Source organism: Triticum aestivum, chromosome 3A (assembly GCF_018294505.1).
Source record: "Triticum aestivum cultivar Chinese Spring chromosome 3A, IWGSC CS RefSeq v2.1, whole genome shotgun sequence".
In the NCBI taxonomy this organism is placed as follows: domain Eukaryota; kingdom Viridiplantae; phylum Streptophyta; class Magnoliopsida; order Poales; family Poaceae; genus Triticum; species Triticum aestivum.
In genome coordinates this window covers 746,096,096-746,113,735 of record NC_057800.1, presented here as the reverse complement: position 1 = coordinate 746,113,735, position 17,640 = coordinate 746,096,096, and the positions used below count along the sequence as shown (strand labels likewise).

The 17,640-nt window shown below is 40.9% G+C and overlaps 1 protein-coding gene and 2 non-coding genes across 3 annotated transcripts; 1 reads left to right on the top strand and 2 right to left on the bottom strand.

Moving 5' to 3' along the window:
• The first annotated feature begins 2,125 nt into the window (after window positions 1-2,125).
• On the top strand, window positions 2,126-2,199 carry TRNAI-AAU (transfer RNA isoleucine (anticodon AAU)). Its single transcript has one exon. It is a non-coding gene; the product is annotated as a tRNA-Ile (tRNA).
• Window positions 2,200-2,263: 64 nt separating this feature from the next.
• On the bottom strand, window positions 2,264-2,337 carry TRNAV-AAC (transfer RNA valine (anticodon AAC)). Its single transcript has one exon. It is a non-coding gene; the product is annotated as a tRNA-Val (tRNA).
• Window positions 2,338-4,703: 2,366 nt separating this feature from the next.
• On the bottom strand, window positions 4,704-5,360 carry LOC123063707 (metallothionein-like protein 2C). Its single transcript, XM_044487604.1, has 2 exons — window positions 5,082-5,360; window positions 4,704-4,992 (listed from the first exon to the last, which is right to left on the bottom strand). The coding sequence occupies exons 1-2, from the start codon at window positions 5,216-5,218 to the stop codon at window positions 4,893-4,895; spliced, it is 237 nt and encodes a 78-aa protein (XP_044343539.1). The 5' UTR covers window positions 5,219-5,360; the 3' UTR covers window positions 4,704-4,892.
• Window positions 5,361-17,640: the final 12,280 nt, after the last annotated feature.

The following is a 17,640-nucleotide window of genomic DNA, read 5'->3' as shown; positions in this document are numbered from 1 at the left end:
GTCACTCCGCCGTGAAGCGGAGCCGCATACCGTAAAAATACGGAGATCGGCAAACAGGGCGCTCCGCGCGCTCCGCTCTCTGATGACGGAGCGGTGGATTTCTGAACACAGCCTTAGAACACATAGACAAAAAAGGTTGCAACAAAGACAAATACTTACAAGCATGGACCACGAAATGAGAAACTAGACAAGGACAAAGATTTTTCGCTGCATTATGCAGATTGTTCCATTGAGCAAATATAATCTTCCCTGCTTTCTTCTTGTGATGATTTTTCTTTTAATTTATCCTCTTCTTAATCTTTTGTTCTAATCATCAGATCGATATGCAACTTCCATCTCCATGTATATGCACATGGGTTTAAACGCCGCATACCAAAGATTACTGCGGTGATGATTGATTAATGGAGATGACCGAGGAACCCAACGGTAAGCCATTGACCAATATTTCATATGGCGCCTTGAACTCCCGACGTTATATTTCCAGCAAAGTATAGAGAAGGAAGGGATACTACAAAAAAATATAGTTATTTTTCCACGTAACGGAAATTTTTTTTTTGGCTGCATGCATTCTGTGACGCAGAAGTCGAGAGTGATTCTTTTCTCTTGGAACGCTTAAATCAATGCACTATCAAATTTTATTTTTTTAGAAAAGGAGGATGACCCTGACCTCTGTATCTGGGAGATGCATACGGCCATTTTATTGATTATTCTCGAGGACCTTACAAAGTAGTACAACAATATGTCTGAATCCGCCATCTTGGCAACATCTGCCGCCACTCCAATCCATATAATGAAGGGGTGCAAGCTGGGCCAAATACCCAGACATCTCATCTAAGCCTAACATTTAAAGCCGGAGGCCCCGACCGAGACACATACCGGGTCCGGGTCACAAACCAATGCGACGCACTCACATGTGTCGTCGCTGCCATCTTCCACTGGTCCATCTTCATAGCAGATTGAGGTGCCAACCTTGGCAGGTACCTTCGCCATTGACGCCACCATGACGCCAAACGACGACCTCCACATACGCGAGTCCATCTCCAAGCAACGGACGCAAATCCATGCTAGGATAGGGCCGCACCACCGCCATCACCCACCACCCACAAGCGCCACCCAGCCCCAAGGTTTCCAAAGAGGCGCCTTCAAAAAGGGAACGGCGCCGTGAGCGCCGTCGCCGCCCAACAAAGTTAGGGCTTTCGCCCGGGAGACCTAGGGGAAGGGGAAGTGAGGGAATCGGTTCATACCGACGCCTCCAAGAAGGGGAACGGCGCCCTCAGGCGTCGCCATCGACGTGGCCGGCCAGGGCCGACCAGGGATTTCGCCCGAACTAGATCCCCGCCACCAGCAGCGCCTCCTGTACATAACCGGCGACCCAAGGAAGCGCGGTCCGACGAGGATGGCCCGCATGCCGAACAGGGGAGGAGGGGAGGCACGAGATCGCGTGCACCGCCCACCACAGAAATCGCCGCCAGCCGCTAACGACCACCGGATCCCACCGCCCGCTCAGCCGGGACACTAGATCCACCGCTCGCACGGCTGCTAGCCGGCCGTGCCTTGCCAATGAAGTCGCTGCTCCAGATCCGGAGTTCCCAACGCAGAGGCAGGGCAACCGAGGCTCGCCCGCCACCATCGCCCCGGGCTTGCCTGGCGGCTGCCTCAGGCGGCGGCGAGGAAGGGAAGAGGAGGAGGGGCGGCTAGGGAGGAGGAGGAGGGGTGGCTAGGGTTCTGCACTATCAAAATGACGGGTCTGAATATGCGCCTTGAGCGGGCATATACTTGTTCTTACTCGCCTGCTTCCATTGTATGGCTTTATCACTTCTTCTTTTTTGCGGGGTATTACTGTATCACTATGAAGCTGTTGCAAGAAACAATGACAAAATGGCCCCGGCAGCCACGAATACATACAAACGTGGATAGTGACATGGCAATCTAGATAGCCACGAACCAAGATTGTTGCTGCATTTTGCAGATCGCTCTAACGAGCAAAGATGTTTTTTTTTATTGTGATTATAGCATCAGCTTAATGGTCAAAAAAGGGCTCAGGTGATCTTACTCTTTTCCTCTCACCAAAAGTCTTATTCTGTTTTTCGAAGTATAGAAGAGAACTCTTTCCAAACAAGGAGAAGGCCTTTTAGCTCAGCTGGTTAGAGCGTCGTGCTAATAACGCGAAGGTAACAGGTTCGAGACCTGTATGGGCCATTAATTTTTATTTTGTTTTCTCTTTTTTTGTGCACAATGAAAAAAAACAAAAAAAAAGACTTGATGGCTTCGCCCGGGTTCGAACCGGAGACCTTCAGTGTGTTAGACTGACGTGATAACCAACTACACCACGAAACCATAATGATCAGGTAATTAAGTTCCCCTAGAAGGTCATACAACTGATATATACGATGCTCAAATAATGCTCCACTGGTTCATAAGAAGAAAAAATATACGATGTCAAGAAAATTAGTTTCACACAAGTATCACAGCCCAACCAGAAATTTATATATAGTTGGCCAACTGTCATTGAACTAATTTTGATGACAGTTCTGTCCAACACTTTTGGAACAACACACTGATCTCGCCAAAAAAAACTGTAGAAGCTGGAAATTTTTACAACTTATATATGCTTAAGTCACTGATCCACAAGAAAAGAATTCATCATGTGAACGCATGCAGAGCTTGATTGCAGGCCAACGATTATCATAATATAGTTGGCTGAACCCTAGTGTTACTGAACTGTTCTTGCAAAGAAACTCTTCCCATTTTCAGATACCAACAGAGTTTTCCGTTAAATGAACTAGAGTATGCTACTTGGGCTCATGGAAATGCACCATCTGTACAGCTAGGCATGTAAATAATAGGCCCAAGGCCGTTCGTGTGTGTACTAAAAACTAATGGGCCAAGGCAAAAAATAAAGTAAAAATGCTACTGAGCTGATTTCCATGCAACTAGAGTAGTAAATCTAAAATAAAATGCAACTAGAGTAGTATCAATCACATAGAGAACTAAGATGCATACAGCCACACACCAACAATCCGACAGAAAATAATATATGAAAACAACACAATGACAACAGTAAAGTGAAATAATAATATGTAGCATTGATTGGTTGTTTAAAATATATTGCTAATATGTTTTTTGGCAGTGGAAAAAAAGGGGAAATGTCTTGCTAATATTGTCGTGCCAGCGAAGGTCCACATCCTCCATTTCAATATAACATTAGACACATGCTTCCGCTTGTCGTCTTTGCCGTCCTCGTCGCCGGTGGTCGCGGTACCAGTTGTCACTAACCAAGGTTGGCCAGGTCCAATAGCTGGATTGTTTAGTCGCTTTCGTGCCCGGCGAAGATCAAGAACGTTAAACAAAGTTTTTTTAATCATCTGGCTAATATAATACTCCCTCCGTTCCTAAATATTTGTCTTTCTAGAGATTTCAACAGGTGACTACATCCGGAACAAAATAAGTGAATCTATGCTCTAAAATATGACTATATACATCCTATGAGATATATAGTCCATTTGACATCTCTAAAAAGACAAATATTAGGAACAAAGGGAGTAGGAAAAAGCACTGCACATACTATATGTATGTGTCATCATATAAATTGAGTAGTTTGTATCAGATAGACCATGAAACCTTAGTTGGACTCCTTATGCATTTTGACGGGAGTCACTGGGCTGAATGAAACTGGTAGTACGTGAAGACGCGACAGAGAAAAAGATTCCTTCCATGTCCCTAGTTTAATAAATTGAACTAAAACAATCCATCAGGTGCGCATATTTAAAATATTCGCCAAGTTTTATTAATAGTATAGATTAAAGCAATTTAGCTACAGTACCTCCCATTTTTTTAAAAAACATGTTTTAAAAAATATTTGCCTTTACAAATTTAAAGTCCAAAACATATTTGTGTTTTTAAAATGTTTGCTAATTTCAAAAATAATCACATTAGTACCTCCTTGTTTTAAAAAATAATTAGGTTTCAAAAAATAAAATAAAAATAAAAATATTGTTTTTCTTTTAAAAAAGTTTGAGTTTCATTTTTTTATTAACAACTTTGCAAATTTTTCGCGTTCCAAAAGATATTTACATTTAAAAATATCTTTTCCTCTCACTATCTCGCGTGACTGCTACCTAAATTTAAAATTTTGCGCTGCTTATTAGACACCAAGGCTTGCTTAGTCTACTGGCTAGCACTCTTAGCGTCTAGCTTGAGCGGCAGGGTTCAATTCCTTGCAGTGCAGTATTTATTCTTGGATATGTTTTTGCTGGGGCGGGCTGTTGGTATGCTAATGGGCCGGCCCATTACGGATCTGTGCGTGCTGTGTTTTTCTTTTCGGACAGAAAGGAATCGGGAGAAACCGCTGGGACGTACGAAAATTATTTTGGTCCCACCGTAAACGAAAAAAACTGGAGAAACAATCCTCCCTTTAATATTAGGTAAAGATAAAGATATGGTAAAGCGGCATCCTTTTTTATTTTTCGAGCATCAGCATGCATGGTAAGATGCATCCACTGATATTTTCCGTTCAGGTACGTCTTCAACATTTATTAGATATTCATTTTCTTGGGCAAAACTCACAACATCTTAATCTTCTGCTTATGATCATTTCAAATTTTCTCAACGCTCTCAGCTCTTAAATAGTGTTTTTTGAGCCATGAAGAAGAAGAAAAAGAAAAAGAAGGTGATGATATATGCATAGCACAGACACACACGTATAGTTAAACCAGGGAGATTTTATTTAGGGGGGCCTGTTTACAACAAGCATGGCATGGCACCTGACTGCTGATGCAGGTCAGGTGCATAGATAAGGCCCTCGATCAGGTACCGGCTACATGGTATGGTAGTAGTAGATCGATATGATCGATGCTGCACGCGCGGTGCATGCATGATCGATGATCAATGATCTAGCAGCTGCAGCAGGAGCAGCCGCAGCTGGTGCCGCACTTGCACTGGGTGCAGCCGCAGCCGCCGTTCTCGGCCGCCATCTCCATGCCGCCGGAGCTCCTGCACGTACCCCACCCATACCAAGATCAACATACAGTCATATTGTTACGATCGAGTGCATGATATATGAGGAAGGAGAAGGGACGTACGCCTTGTGGGTGGCGGTGGCGGAGACGAGGAGGGTGGCGCCGGCGGCCTCGGCCTCCGGGTACATGTTGCAGCCGCCGCAGCCGTTGCCGCACTTGCAGGCGGTGCCGCAGCCGCAGTTTCCTCCGCAGCAAGACATCCTCGGTTCGGTTGGAGCTTCGGAGATGGAGAGGCTTTGATTGGCTATGAGCTTCTTGTGTGCTTCTTGCTGGCTTGAGGAATAATGGAGGGGCGTGGAGGCCTATTTATAGGCAGGAGGAAGGAGGAGAAGAGATGCTGCACGCACGTATAGGTACAGGCACTTTGGCAAAGGATGGAGGCGAGCAACCGAGGGACCACCGCCTAGGGAAGAGGAATAAGGATAGGGCCGTCTCATCACCCAATTTGATTCTCTCTGTCCATATCTCTACTACACTACCTTGCTTCTTTCTTTCTTTCTTTCTTTCTTTCTTTCTTACAAGGAACTATAACCAAAAGTCACCTGTGGGAATCTAGCTATACCTATTTTAATGTAATTTTATTTGTTCATGTTGTCGGTGGAAATATCAACCTCAGCCGATAACCGATGATGCCTATATGCTTCAAGATTTAGGCATTATTGCAGGAACAATCTTATCTCTTGAATGTTACTAGTATGTGAGTCAAATTTGAACCAAATTCCAAAACTTGAGGAAGAAAATACTGTTTCTAAAAGAAAAAAAAAATACCAAGGGGCGCAAAGGGTGTGGTATAGTATCTCCAGCAGACCGTCCAAAATACTGTCATATGTACTACTCCCTCCGTCGAAAATACTTGTCCAAGAAATGAATGTATCTAGATGTATTTTAGTTCTAGATACATCCATTTGTATACATTCCTACGACAAGTATTTCCAGACGGAGGGAGTATCTCCGTATGGTTTATCATGTAAAAAGATTACACTTCTTAGTCATTTCCATCTCCATCGGAGCGTCCAAATTCTCTCTTATATTTTTGATAATATCATAGAACTACCAATTATTTTCTTGTTTGCGGGGGATATAACTACCAATTCGACTATGACTTCTAACCCAACTAAAAAAACTATGATTTCTAACAGCTATAACCACAACAGTTTTTGGTTTCACGGAAGCAGAAGCATATTGAGTTGGCGCCCGCAATCTGTTGCTCTACCATTCATCATGCTCCGAAAACTATCATTCAATTCCATGAGGCAGCTCGCAGCAAGAAAATCCAATAGAAACAACACCTAGAAGCAAGTACAGTGGCAACAAATATAGCAGCAAGCATCATATCTCTTCCCTTCATCAACTTCTCATCTTGACGGCCCCCCATTTATTCTCCTCACCGCACCGATGCCTCCAAAGGTCCCTCCTGATGCCCATTTCTCCTCACTGAGCCCACCATTTCCTTGTCGGCGCACCCTTTCTCTTCTCTCCCACAGCCGGAGCCAACTCATTATCATTGGGTTCAAGTGAACCCAATGAAATTTGCTATATCCCTTATAACATCACAGTAGCTTAAGACTAAGCAAAGAACCGAACCCATTGTTTAGCAGAGCTGAACCTAATGGTCTATATTTCTGGCTTGAGAATACAGTTTTTGAATCTTCCATAAAAACATGCACATGCCCATGCATGTCCCATTCGTTACGTGTATCTGCATAAAAAAGAAAGCAAATCACATAGAGGTGAGAAGGAACCGAGTGGGTGCTGGCAATATGTCCTTGTCACCCGCCGGTGGAACGCTCGAACTAGCTACAACTATGCACTTGTTGACTTGTTTGTTATAGAAGTGAACTATATAATCGACTAGTTTCTTACGTGGAAATACACTAAATATCACTGATATTTTCTGTAGGGCCTCCGGTGCTCCACGTCAGTGGTACCGATGATCGCATTATGAGACCCTTTTCCATATTCATGCAATAATTACATAATTAACATGTCCTCGCTTAAAACGACAAATAAAATTCAGTAGTGATGCAGATCAGGCTTTCATTGGCTAGGAGTTTCTTGTGGTTCTTGGTTGATGGTTCGAGGAACAATGGTGAGGCAGAGAGGGCAAGCGAGCAGGAGGAAGGAGAGATGAGATGAGAGATGCTTTACGTACACACATACTTTGGCAAAAGGATGGACGCGGGCAACCGATGGATCGCCGTATAGGGAAGAGGAATAAGGATAGGGTCCTCCCATCATTTGATTCTCTTTGTCTCTATCTAGCTTCTTTCTTACAATAAGGAACTAGAGCCAATATCCATTTGTTGTTGGAATTGATTCATACTTTTTAATTATTATTATTTGTGCTAATCTGTAATTACAATTTGTGTTATTACAGGAGAGGAAGGATCTTGACGATGTTGGAAATAATGGTATTAACTGGTGATTTTTTAGTAAGCATTGAGTTAATTTTGAACTAACAATTTTTAAAATCTTCGTAAAAAAGTAACTATATTCCATACATTGGTTGATGACCCTTGCCTTTTTGATATTACTGAGGCAAAAAAGGTTTTCCTCTTAGCCTAAGGTCGCCAAAAGTCTCAGTGCCCCTTGATCTAGAATAGTCTGGCAACTTTTTTTTTCTTTTTCGGTATTACATGAGGAAGAGGAATTTTACAACCATTTTCATCTCTATTCCATTGTTATTTCAATAACTGTCACACTTCCACTATTTTTGAATAATCGTGGCCTCTTTCGTTTGCGGATTTTCAAAAGCACATAAACAAGAAATATCAACGTAGGAACTTTATGTCATGATGTATTAAATCCTATGAGAATTCAAAATATAGAACATATAATATAGCTATAGAAATGTTGTGTTGTTGATCCGTGAGAAAATTACAAGAATCTCCTTAAGCAATAGGTGCAAGCAAAGTTGTCACTGAACCAAGGAACCACAAGGTTTGATTCAACAGAAATTATCTTCCAAATTCATGGAAAGGAGGCCATATGAATATTTTATGGTTCCATACCTACAATATCAAGGAAGTCCCATAGAAAAGATTTCTGACAAATAAAACCCTCTGAAATTTCTATATGATTCCTTCGAACCAAAAGCATCATAACCGATAAATTATTCAAGGCTTGGGTATTGATAAATGCCACAATATCTCAGGCTCATTAGCCTTGCTGTTTTATTTGTATTTTCATGCTTTTGAAAAAAAACCCGCAAAACCAATCAAAATGTACATGACTGTATTTATGTACGCTTGTAGAGATTTATGATTTTTCATGCCATGTGCAGTCAAATAGAAATAAATATGTTAATATTTTTTTCTTTTAGAAAGGAGGATTTACCCCCGGACTCTGGATCAGATGATACACATAATTATATTATTAATTATTGAAACGATGCTAAGCAAAGGTAAGCACTAAGGCCGATCAAATCGACGAACAAAAAAAAGTAAAAAAAAAGGTCATCCAGATAGGACACACCTCGCGGCAGCATCTCCAAATTCTACCACAAAACCTAAAGGTTGTATAGTAGCAGACAAAGCGCACTATTGAACACACATTAAATATTTCTAACACAGATCACAGATCAACTCACTTTTTGTTAGTTTGCGGATGAAAGCAAAGCAAAAAAAGGTAAGAAGGAAACTGAGTGGGTGGTGCCAATTCTTGCCCCCAGTGGAAAGCTCCATTTAGGGCTATGCAATTCTTGACTTGATTATTTTGCTTGCACAGTTGGCCGCATATGATGACTTTGTGCACGTACTGGGGATAAAAATCTCTGATATTTCACATGTCTCCTTGAGTGCTGCACGTCGGCCGTTATTTCCCATCCAGGTATATATCTAGAGAAGGAATATTGAGGGGCGTCATGAAAACATAGTATTTTTTTCACAGGAGCACGGAAATTGATTTTGGAGCTTGGCCTCCATGAAGCCTTTTTTGGGAAAATTCAAAAACCAGTTTTTGATGTTTCGAACAATCAAGAAGAAACACATGTATATAGGGATATACATAGACATGACGGGTCGATAGAGATATTCCTTGAGCACTATTCGCCCGCCTGCATATATGGCTTTATTATCTTGTAGCTGTTGCAGGATGATTCGCGCGCACATCACATCACAAGAAGTCAGAAACAATGACAGAAAAAGATACCAACAGCGACGATTACTTACAAGCATGGACAACGAGATGGGAACTAGCAAGATCTATTGTCGCATTTTGCAGATTGCTTCAACGAGCAAAGATGACTTCTTCTCTTAGCTCAAACCCCTTGATGGTTTTTCTTTCTTTTGATTCATTCTCTTATTACCTTTTTCTTCTAATCATTCACCCAGGCTCGCCGATATAACATTTATTGTGGCGGAGCTTAGTTAGGGCCAAAGGGGTATGACTCCACAGCGAAATTTATTCTTTAGACTATTTCAAGTCTATTATTGAACACTATTTAGGCCAAAACTGGCATAATACACTAGGTTAACCCCTTCATCTCTGGCCAAAGCTCATTCATCTTAGTCATCTAGCACCCTCTCAAATTTGGAGGGCTGGCACTGCACATGTATTGATCGATCATGTTACACTAGAGGTTGTAAAGAAAGAGTGGACAGGAAAGTACCTTTCTACACCCGGGAGCAAATGCACCTGGTGTGAACAGTAAAATCAAAAAATAGAAAAAATATTCAAAAAATTCTGATTTTTTGTGACATACTTTCACAAATGTTTGTTGTGCATGCAAAGTTTCATGGCGAAATCACATTGGTGGAAGGCGTGCCAAAAAAACAAAATCAGAGCTCCAAAATGCTTTTGTAAGTAACATTTTCAGAGCATCGGTTTTGTTTTTTTACCACGCCTTCCACCAATGTGATTTTGCAATGAAATTTTGCATGCACAACAAATATTTGTGAAACTATGCCACAATTTTTTTTTAGAATTTTAGAATTATTTTGGAATTTATCTGTTCACACCAGGAGCATTTGCTCCTGGGTGTAGAAACTCCACGTCCGAGTGGACAACATTAAAACAGAAAGAGCGGCCTATTAGCTCAGCTGGTTCCACTAGCGGTTTTAATTTATCCTCTTCTTAAACTTTTGTTCTAATCATCAGATCGATATACAACTTTTAGCCCCGTGCATATGTACATGGCTTTTAAACGCCGCAAACCAAAGATTGATGCGATAATGATTGATTACTTGAGATGACTGAACGAACCCAACGGTGAGCCGGTGACTGATATTTCATGTGGTGTCTTGAACGCCAACGTTATAATTCCATCAAAGTATAGAGAAGGAAGGCTTTTTTCCATATAATGAAAAACAAATTTTGGCTGCATGGATCCTATGACGCAGAAGTTGAGAGTGATTTTTTTTCTCTTGGAATGCTTAAATCGATGCATTATCGAAATAATGGGTCTGAATATGCGCCTTGAGCAGGCATATATACTTGCTGTTACTCACCCACTTGCATATGTATGACTTTATCACTATGAAGCTCTTGCAAGATGATTTGTGTGCCCATCACATCACAGTAACAATGACAAGACGGCCCCAATAACCACGAATACGCACAAACATTGATAGTGACATGGAAATTTAGATAGCCACGGACCAAGATTTATTGCTGCATCTTGTGATTCATAATATCAGCTTGCTCTTTTCTTCTCACCACAGGGTTCTGAACAGGTGCTGCACGGGCCTATTAATGAAATATATACAAGGAAGAATGGTTAGAGCGTCGTGCTAATAACGCGTAGGTCACAGGTTCGAGACCTGTATGGGCCATTCTCTTTTTCTTTTTCTTTTTCTTTTTTTACACAGTAGAAAATGTGAAAACCCTTGTTAACAAGGCCCGTACCCCGGGCCAAGATGTGAGAGCCGAGGATATGTCTCGCCCGTACCTAATTCGGACAGCCCATTAGCGCAGTCGATTGCCGCTTGTTTATCGCTGTGGGTTCGCTCGTTCCTCTCCAGTTTTCTGTGTTTTTTTCTTTACCATTTTATTTTGTGTTTTTACTGGTTTCTTTGGTTTTTCTATTCCCTTTTGCTAGCCTTTGTTTTCTATTTATGTATTCACTGGTTACCTTTAGATTTTTCTTTGTTTGCATTACTTCTGTTTTTTACTTTCTTTATTTCTAGGTTTTCTTTGTATTCTTCGGTTTTCTTTGCTCTTTTACTTCTTTGTCTGTTTTTTTTATTTTTTCAATACATATCTACTTCTCAGTACACAATTTACATTTTCAGCGCACATGTGAAATATAGTTTTTTATACTTTGGACATTTTTCAAAGACATGATATACATTTTTTAAACAAATTTCAGAATAATTTTTTAAAACAAGATAAGTTTTTTTCAAAATTGACGTCATAGTTTTAAAATTCAAATAAACATTATTTTAAACTACATGGACACTTTTTACACAGTATATATATTCCTAAAAATTTCATGGACATTTTTCAACAACGGTGAATATTTTCTTGAAATGCCATGAACATTTTTGTAATGCAAATAAACATTATTTGGCCTATGGGAACCTTTTTACATTGTACAATATTTTTATTAAAATTTCAAGGACTTTGTGGTTGAACCATTGGATTTTTTCTTAAAATGCCACATATATTTTTTAATGCTATTAAACATTTTTTTTGTTATGCAAACACTTTGTTTACATTGCATGTACTTTTTCTGAAATTGTTTCAGACACATTTTGAAACTCATGAACCATTTTTTAAATGTATGAAATATTTGTTTTTGATTTACACAAATAATTTTATTCACATTGTATAAACATTTCATAGATGTTAGGTATGTTTTTTTAAACGCGTGACATTTTGTAAATGTCACAAGCACTTTTCGTACACATGATTAACATTTTGTGTACATATTTATCTTTTGAAATGCATGATTAACATTTTTCAATTTTTATGTAAATTATATTTATATATGTATACATATATTTTAATAATATTTCAAAATATAAAAATATTAAAAATAAAGCTAAAATGTGAAGATAAAATGAAAAAAACAACAATGATGTGAAAGTGGCGTCAGCCTGACACGCCCACCTTCTTACTGGGCCAGACCAACAACAGCACCGTGCATGCAACCTTGCACTAGGTTAAGAAAGCACTTTTTCAGATGGCTCCCCAGAAGGCACCGGGGCCTGATGGCTTCCCAGCACAATTTTTCCAGAAGCACTGGGATATTTGTGGGGATACGGTCACAAAGGTAGTACTGAGTATCGTTGAAGGGTTGGAGAGTGCACAAGAGATAAATAACACAATCCTAGTTTTGATCCCAAAGGTAAAAAAATCCAATGCTACTCTCTCAATTTCGCCCTACAAGTTTATGCAACGTTCTTTACAAGATTAGCTCTAAGGTTGTAGCAAACCGTCTGAAGGTTGTGATACCTGATATAATATCTGAGGAACAGTCTGCCTTTGTTCGTGGTCGTTTGATTACTCACAACATTATTGCTGCCTATGAGTGTCTGCATTTTATGAAGAGAAACAAGGCCCAGAAGCATAGACACTGTGCGCTAAAGCTTGACATGATGAAAGCCTATGATAGAGTGGAGTGGAATTATCTGAAGGCAATAATGTTAAAGTTGGGATTCACACAGAGATGGGTGGACATTGTGATGGGGATGGTTACTTCGGTTTCATTCTCAGTGCTTTTCAATGGGCAGAAACTTGATGCTTTTAATCCAACACGGGGTATCCGTCAGGGGGATCCTATTTCACCGTACCTCTTTTTGCTGGCAGCAGAGGGCCTTTCGTGCCTTTTGAAATCTAGAGTTCACTCATCCAGTCTGGCAGGAATACAACTGGCTTCATCGGCTCCACCGGTTAACCATTTGTTGTTTGCAGATGACAGTCTGCTGTTTTTTAAAGCAAATAGTGAGGGGGCTGAAGAGGTGTCTCTTCTTTTGGAAACCTATGCTAGAGCTTCAGGGCAGAGAATTAATAAAGACAAATCTTCTATCTTTTTCAGTAAAGGTTGCCCAGAAGAGGTAAGATATGCTATTAAAATTATTTTGAATGTCCCTAATGAACAACTGAAGGAGAAATACCTTGGTATGTCATCTGATGTGGGAAGTTCAAAAATGGGGTGTTTAAATATCTCAAGGATCGTTTGTGGAGCAAAATACAGGGATGGATGGAGAAATTATTGTCAGCAGCTGGCAAAGAGGTCCTCATTAAATCAGTAGCCCGAGCTATCCCGGTGTATTCTATGTCCTGTTTAAAACTTCCAAGAGGATTATGCAAGAGTTTAACTTCCATGATTAATGTGTTCTGGTGGGGCAGTAAGAGAGGACAACGCAAGCCGTATTGGGTTTCATGGGACACTATGAGTATGCCCAAGTATATGGGGGGCTTAGGGTTCAAAGATTTTGAAATTTTTAACCTTGCACTCCTTGCTAGGCAGGCCTGGAGAGTTCTTCAAAACCCAGAATCCTTGAGCGCTAGAATCCTTAAGGCTGTATACTATCCGGGTGGTGATTTTGGACAGCCGAACTTGGTAATCATCCCTCTTAGATTTGGCGGTCAGTGATGGAAGGGCGAGATACCTTAAAGCTGGGTCTTATTCGCAGGGTGGGTACTGGAACTACGACGGATATTTGGAACATGAACTGGATTCCACAGACAGAAAATATGAGACCCATTGTTTCGTTGATTGCTCAACCTCCACAACTAGTGTCCGAGCTAATGGACCATGGAAATGCTAGATGGAAGCCGAGCCGATCCAGCAGGTGTTCTTACCATATGATGCAGATGCGATCTTGCAAATTCCAGTCTGTACAAGAAACATAGACGATTTCTGGTCATGGGGTTTTGAGAAGAACGGGATTTTTTCTGTTCGCTCTGCATATAAGATGGTAGTGGAGATAAAAAAAAGAGGAGGGAAGACTGGCTAGAAGAACGGCCAGGTATGTCTAATACGACCGATATGAGTAAATCTTGGACCTCCCTCTGGAATGTTATGATACCTGCAAAGATTAAAATGTTTCTATGGAGGTTAGCCAAGAATTCTATATCCACCGAAGATGTGCGGAAAAATAGAAATATGTCGCATAAGGAGGAGTGCTATGTCTGCGGTGCTCGGGACTCATGGCGTCACAGCCTGCTCGAGTGTATGATGGCGCGCTGCGTGTGGGTGCTAGTGGATCATGACTTGTTGGAGCACATGATAGCAACAAGTGAACCATCAGCTAAAAATTGGTTGTTCGCTATGCTAAAGGTTCTCAAACATGATGAGTTTGTTCGTATGGCAGTCACTTTATGGGCAATATGGCATGCAAGAAGAAAACTGATTCATGAGTCAATTACTCAGAACCCATATGACACACATGCTTTTGTTCGGAAGTTTATCACAGAATTTGATCAGTTAAATATTGGGCAAGAAGGACGTGTGATAACAGTGCAACAAGATAGCCATGTTAGAGGAAAATGGATTGCACCAATTGAGGGATATGTTAAAATTAATGTGGATGCGGGTGTGTCCGTTCATCACAACATGGGAGCAGCGGCTGCAGTCTGCCGAAATCGAGACGGAGCATATCTTGGGTCATCTTTGTTAGCTATACGTGGTCTTGTCAACCCAGCTATACTGGAAGCTCTTGCTTGCAGGGAAGCACTTGCTTTGGCTCAAGATCTAGGAATGCAGTATATTCAAGTAGCTTCAGACTGTCAGCAATGCATCAGCCACATCCATCAAGGTGTAGGAGGAGAGGATGGAGGAGTTATAAAAGAAATTTTAGAGAGTCTTCAAGGTTTTTCTTCGTGTATTTTTTGTTTCGAACCTCGAGCTTCCAATGTTGACGCTCATAGGCTTGCTAGGTTTGGTGTTTCTCTACCTCAAGGGAGGCATCTATGGCTGGGTCTTCCTCATGACCCGGTTGCTATATCTGTAAACGTAACTGATTAATAAAGCCTAGCTTGTTTTGCTCAAAAAAAAAACTAGGAGTCTCTGCGGGCGATCCCAAATGTAAGGTCCTCTCAAGCTAAACAACACAGATTTGACTCGTTTCCTTGTTAACACCTTGAAGCTGTGATATATAATTTGTTGATCAAGCGGGTCAAGGTCAAAACCTTGATGGTGCTCTAGGGCACCGGTCCATTAGGCCCCAACTGAGAATCTATCAACTTCGTTGTCCATTAATCTGTCACAACCAAGGTGATGACACAATAAGGTTTGAAGATTGAGAAGCACGACAACATGAAGAAGGGACCCGCCCGAAGTGGTGTGGCCCTGTTGTGCACTGTAGACGGGCCGACATGAAAAATGACCTAGTTGTTTTCTTAAAAGATGACTCTGGAACCTATAGATGTACTCCCTCCGTAAACTAATATAAGAGTGTTTAGATCACTAAAGTAGTGATCTAAACGCTCTTATATTAGTTTACAAAGGGAGTAGAAATTATCACATAAGGCTTCTTGTCGAACACCTCTGACCTCTTACTCCATTATCCTTCTCCGTATGAACTCACTTTACCCTGCAATGGAATCCTAGAAACTATGTCAAATCCTATGTGATTGTTAGTGTGTTGCCTCCATATATCACAAGAACGTTACATAATCCCAAGAAAACTCAATCTAGTAGCTCACCAGCTGGCTCATAGAGCATCCAGATGTACTACTCAGCTAATTCCCTTGTTTTCATCTATCAAGAACATGCAGAGGTGTTCTAACTACCCTCTTAAGTATTTTTTTAAATATCCATCTTTGTATTATCCTTCTAATACTTAGAATCCATTCGTACAATTTTTTTTACACATGACAGTGTTTTTGTCGAGTGCATGAATGCAATAGCTGATGCCCATCGCCATAGAGCTGCAGATGAGGATGTGGATGGCTCGTGCACCGCACAATTCCTAGCTAGCTTTGCGCCAACCCAGCCAGGGTCGTAGCCAGGTTTGACCAACTCCCCCTGCTACCTTCGTGCTACAGTGACACAAAGTTGAAAAATCTTTACTATGGCTATAAGTCATCGAGGAGAATTGCTGCCATGCCCTGGGCCAAGGCCCTATTGCTCGGGGCCTAGCTATGCATTGAACCCTACCCATGGAGCTAGTAGGGCATTGAGTCATCCATCCCTACTTGTACAGCTATGATCCAGTAATGACATAAGTCATGATTAAAGTACTCGTCACGGGGGGACGCGGTGGGGTGGGGGGTACTAGCATAGTGTTAAAAACGTTCTTATATTTTGAGACGGAGGGAGTAGCTTTCATGCCATTATGTCTAGTATACAGATGCAGTAGCTGAACCACGTTGTCATTGAGCTGTAGAGACACACCCGGATTGCGCCTAGCACCCATTTATTTCATCTAAGCTTTGCGCCAACCAAGCCCATGGGCACATTGGACATCCATCTGTACTTCTACAACCCATCAAATTTTTTATTTCGTAGGAGAACTTTTGACAAACCAGTCACAATAGCCAAATTTCTAGAGGAAAGAGGCAGGGTCATGCAGTAAGCTATCATATGTCCAAGGTGCATCGATGGTAGAGATCCTAGCGTTGTGAGATACTCCCTTCATCCTTGAAAGAGTGTAGTTTCAACTTTGTTGGAGGGTCAAACCATCTCAAAGTTTGACCAAGTTTACGCAAAAATATATCAATATTTATGAAACCAAAAGGCATATGATGAAAATATTTTTATCATGAATCTAATGGTACTAATTTGATGACATAAATGTTGATGTATTATTGTATAAATACGGTCAAACATAAAAAAATTGACTTTTTAATAAAGTTGGAAGTATATTTTTTCAAGAACGGAGGAAGTAGAATAGAACTGGCACGCTACTAGGGGTGTAACCCAATCGTCATGCAATCAGATTGCTTGTAGTTCATTGTGGTCATGCAGACGGGAGGAGATATGTCTTTAACAGCGATTATTCACAACTGCATAATTTTATCAATGGAGTTTGTAGAGATATCTTATGAAAACTGGATGCCAACCCAGTTGTTCACGAGCTAGCTAAAACGTAATTCTTTTGTTGGACAAAACTTCTTTTAAAAAATTACCCCACCCATATAATACAACATCCGTATTTGTTACATTTGCCGCAAAGGTCGAAACACTATTAATAAGAACACCATCTATTAACAACACTAAACTTCGCAATCTCATGTGCCACCATATTAGCCTTCTTGTTAATCTCAGAGATTTTCAAATTCATCATAATGGAGACACTCAACGCTTCTTTTTTTAGATCAATAAGGTTTGTCAAGTCCATATTATCATGTACAAGAAAGTAAGCCAAAAAAGAACAGTCAATTTCCAAAGTTATGGGCTTGTGAAGAGTGATACCGATATAAAGACCGGAGAAGGTCGCTCTAAGTTCCGCGTCCTTGATGCTAAAGCACGCACCAATATAATCCCAAAAGAAAATGTTAACTTCTCTAGTATGATCTCTTCGGATGGTAAATTTCACAACTCCCTCAACGCCGTACGGAACACCCTGTAAATTCCACACCTCCCTCAACGCCATACGGAACACATTAGCCTTAGGGGCAGCCTGCCAAAACAAATATTCTAATTTCCCGAGGAACGTTAGCCTTCCAAATAATATTCCAGAGCCTCCTCTCTCCATTTACGGCCACCCTGGAATTCCCCAAATCAATCTCC